Raw genomic sequence first — 2,411 nt, forward strand, 5'->3', positions numbered from 1 at the left:
CATTGCTTCCCTCTCAGCAGCGGGCACCCCTCGTTTCTGTTTCAATCCCTGCCTTTGGATAACACACTCTCCACAGGACAGCCAGAGCGATCAAGCTGGTTATCCTCTCCTCTGCCTAAAACGGTGGTTCCCAGAATAAAACTTACACACTTCCGTACTGTATACGGCCTCATGCCACGCCTCCTCAGCCTATCCGGTCTCTCGCCGCTTTCTAGCTGGGCTGGACTTCAATTAGGGCCTCAAATAAACACAAGTTATTATTACCGGTACAGGCGCTTCGCCCTTGCGCTTGCAATCCGGAACCCACGTGCCCTTTAGCGTGACATTGACAAGACCTTTTTAAAGTATTAATATTATTTTTTAATGTGATCAAATATTTATACAAGCCGGCCAAAGAGGGAAGGTGGGGAAGAAAAACTATTTTCCAGAAAATGAAGCGAAAAAGGCACGCAGGGGGAGGCCGGGGGAGGCAGGGGGCTTATCAACAATTTTCAGTGCGGGATCTACGCAGGAAGGACAGGCGGGTCTGGGGGCCGCCGCAGTCCTGTGTCAGGGTCCCACGCAGAGATAGAGCAAGGGGTCAGCGGGCTGAGAATAAATACACAATGGTGAGTCTCAGGAGGCAGGTAAGGGGCTCTGACTCAGGAATCAAAGGAGCCTGAGGGCTGGGTAACCTCGGGGTGGAGAAGGAGAGCCCCAGGCGCTGCTCTTAGGTGTGAGGCCCCAGGAGCGCGGCCTCTTTTCTCAGCTCTGCAGCTGAGGATCTGTGTCCTGGGCTGACAGTGTCCCTGCTGCAGGGTGGTCAGCAGACGGTGGAGGCTGGGCATCGGGCCCGAGGTCCGCGTCCTCCTTCGACACACTGCAGCTCCAGCAGTGAAGGCTTCTGACCAGCGGCCCTGGCCTGGGCACGAAGGAAGGGACCTCTCCATTTCTGATCAGGGGCTTAAAGGCGGAAGGCCTGGGCTCTGGGTTGGGCCTCCGGCTCGCGCCCTCCGGGATCTCAAACCACAGGGGCCCGTCAAACCTACGGTTGCCCTTAGGGCACTGGCTGAGGGCCCTCAGCACAGTCTCCTTGGCACACGGGTCCGGGCGCTCCTGGGAGAGCGGAAGCCCAGCAGAGCAGGCGCCGCGCCCCTGCGCCGCAGACGCCCAGGGGCTCCCCCTGCGCTCAGGCGGCGCGATCTTGACGGTCACGGGGCTCCAGGTCCGTCTCGGGTGGCGGGCACTCCAAACCCACCGCTTCATGTAACTCTCCCAGGCGCTGGACAGGTCCGGCCCCAGGACGGTCCCCGGGGGCGCCTTGGCAGGAAAGCGCCTCCAGGCCTCGGTGACCACCCTCCGCGGGCTGGAGGGGTCCCAGTTGGGCGGCGTCCGGGGGAGGGGGCCGGTGCGGACGCGGCGCCCGCCGTCCTGGGTCGAGGCGGGCGGGGGCCGGGGTTTCGGGTGCCCTGCGCCGAGGGGTGGCTGCGCGGGCCTGGGCGGGCTCACGTTGCTGCCCATGGGAGCCGACGGCGGGGCGGGGGCCTTCCGTTGGGGATTCGGCTTCCAGAAGTTCCCAAAGTCGCAGGACCCGGCTGCCGGCGAAGTGTCCGGGGCTCAGATGACCGTTGGCGTCTGGGCGCTGGGAAAGCGCGCGAGCCTGGGCCTTGTAACCGTCCTCAACCTGGCGGGCGCGTGGGGTCCGCAGCGGGGACGCGGGAGCTGATTGCTGGCGCAGCGGCAGCCCGTGGGGCTCACAGCCTCCAGCCTCCGTTCCCCTCGCTGCTGGTAGCAGGAGTTTGGCTGTGGATGGAGGCCTAAGCGCTCACGATCTCCACTCCCACCCCCACCTCCCAGCATTTTTATTGTGATATCATCCACATATCATACAATTCACCCAAAGGTTACATTTCTATGACTTGTGGTACTTTCACAGATATGTGCACTCATCACCATGGTCAACCTGAAAACATTTTCATTGCTTCAAAAGCAAATCCTGTACTCAATAGCTATCCCATCCACCCCCTACCTTTCCGGAGCCACGAAACATTCACTAATTCGTTTTCTCTCTAGATACAGATTTTCCTATTTGTGAGCTTTCATATAAATGGGGTCACGTAATATGTAGTGGTTTGTGACTGGCCTCTTTTGCTTAGCCTATGCTTTTCCAGGTCCTTCCATGCAGCAGCATTTCACTGTTGTTATGGTCCAGCATCATTCCATTGTATGGAGACACCACATTTTGTTTATCTGTGGCCAGTAAATAGGCATCTGGGTTGTTTCCAGTCATCTGATATTATAAATAATGTTGTCATGAACATTCATGTATAAAATTTTACATGGACAAGTGTTTTCATTTCTCTTGGTGTGTAGCTAGGGCAGAATTGCTAGGTCCTATGGTAACTGTTTAAGCTCTTGAGAAATTACCAATC

At 57.6% G+C, this 2,411-nt stretch overlaps 1 protein-coding gene across 1 annotated transcript; it reads right to left on the bottom strand.

Moving 5' to 3' along the window:
• Positions 1 to 336: 336 nt before the first annotated feature.
• On the bottom strand, positions 337 to 1,721 carry POM121L12 (POM121 transmembrane nucleoporin like 12). Its single transcript, XM_027046043.2, has one exon. It carries the CDS (start codon positions 1,498 to 1,500, stop codon positions 745 to 747), a length of 756 nt encoding a protein of 251 aa, XP_026901844.1. The 5' UTR covers positions 1,501 to 1,721; the 3' UTR covers positions 337 to 744.
• Between the last annotated feature and the right edge of the window lie 690 nt (positions 1,722 to 2,411).

Source organism: Acinonyx jubatus, chromosome A2, assembly GCF_027475565.1.
Source record: "Acinonyx jubatus isolate Ajub_Pintada_27869175 chromosome A2, VMU_Ajub_asm_v1.0, whole genome shotgun sequence".
NCBI classification, from domain to species: Eukaryota; Metazoa; Chordata; class Mammalia; order Carnivora; family Felidae; genus Acinonyx; species Acinonyx jubatus.

Excerpts from the sequence above, each read along its gene's own strand:
- POM121L12 (XM_027046043.2), bottom strand. The coding sequence starts at position 1,500 with ATGGGCAGCAACGTGAGCCCGCCCAGGCCCGCGCAGCCACCCCTCGGC.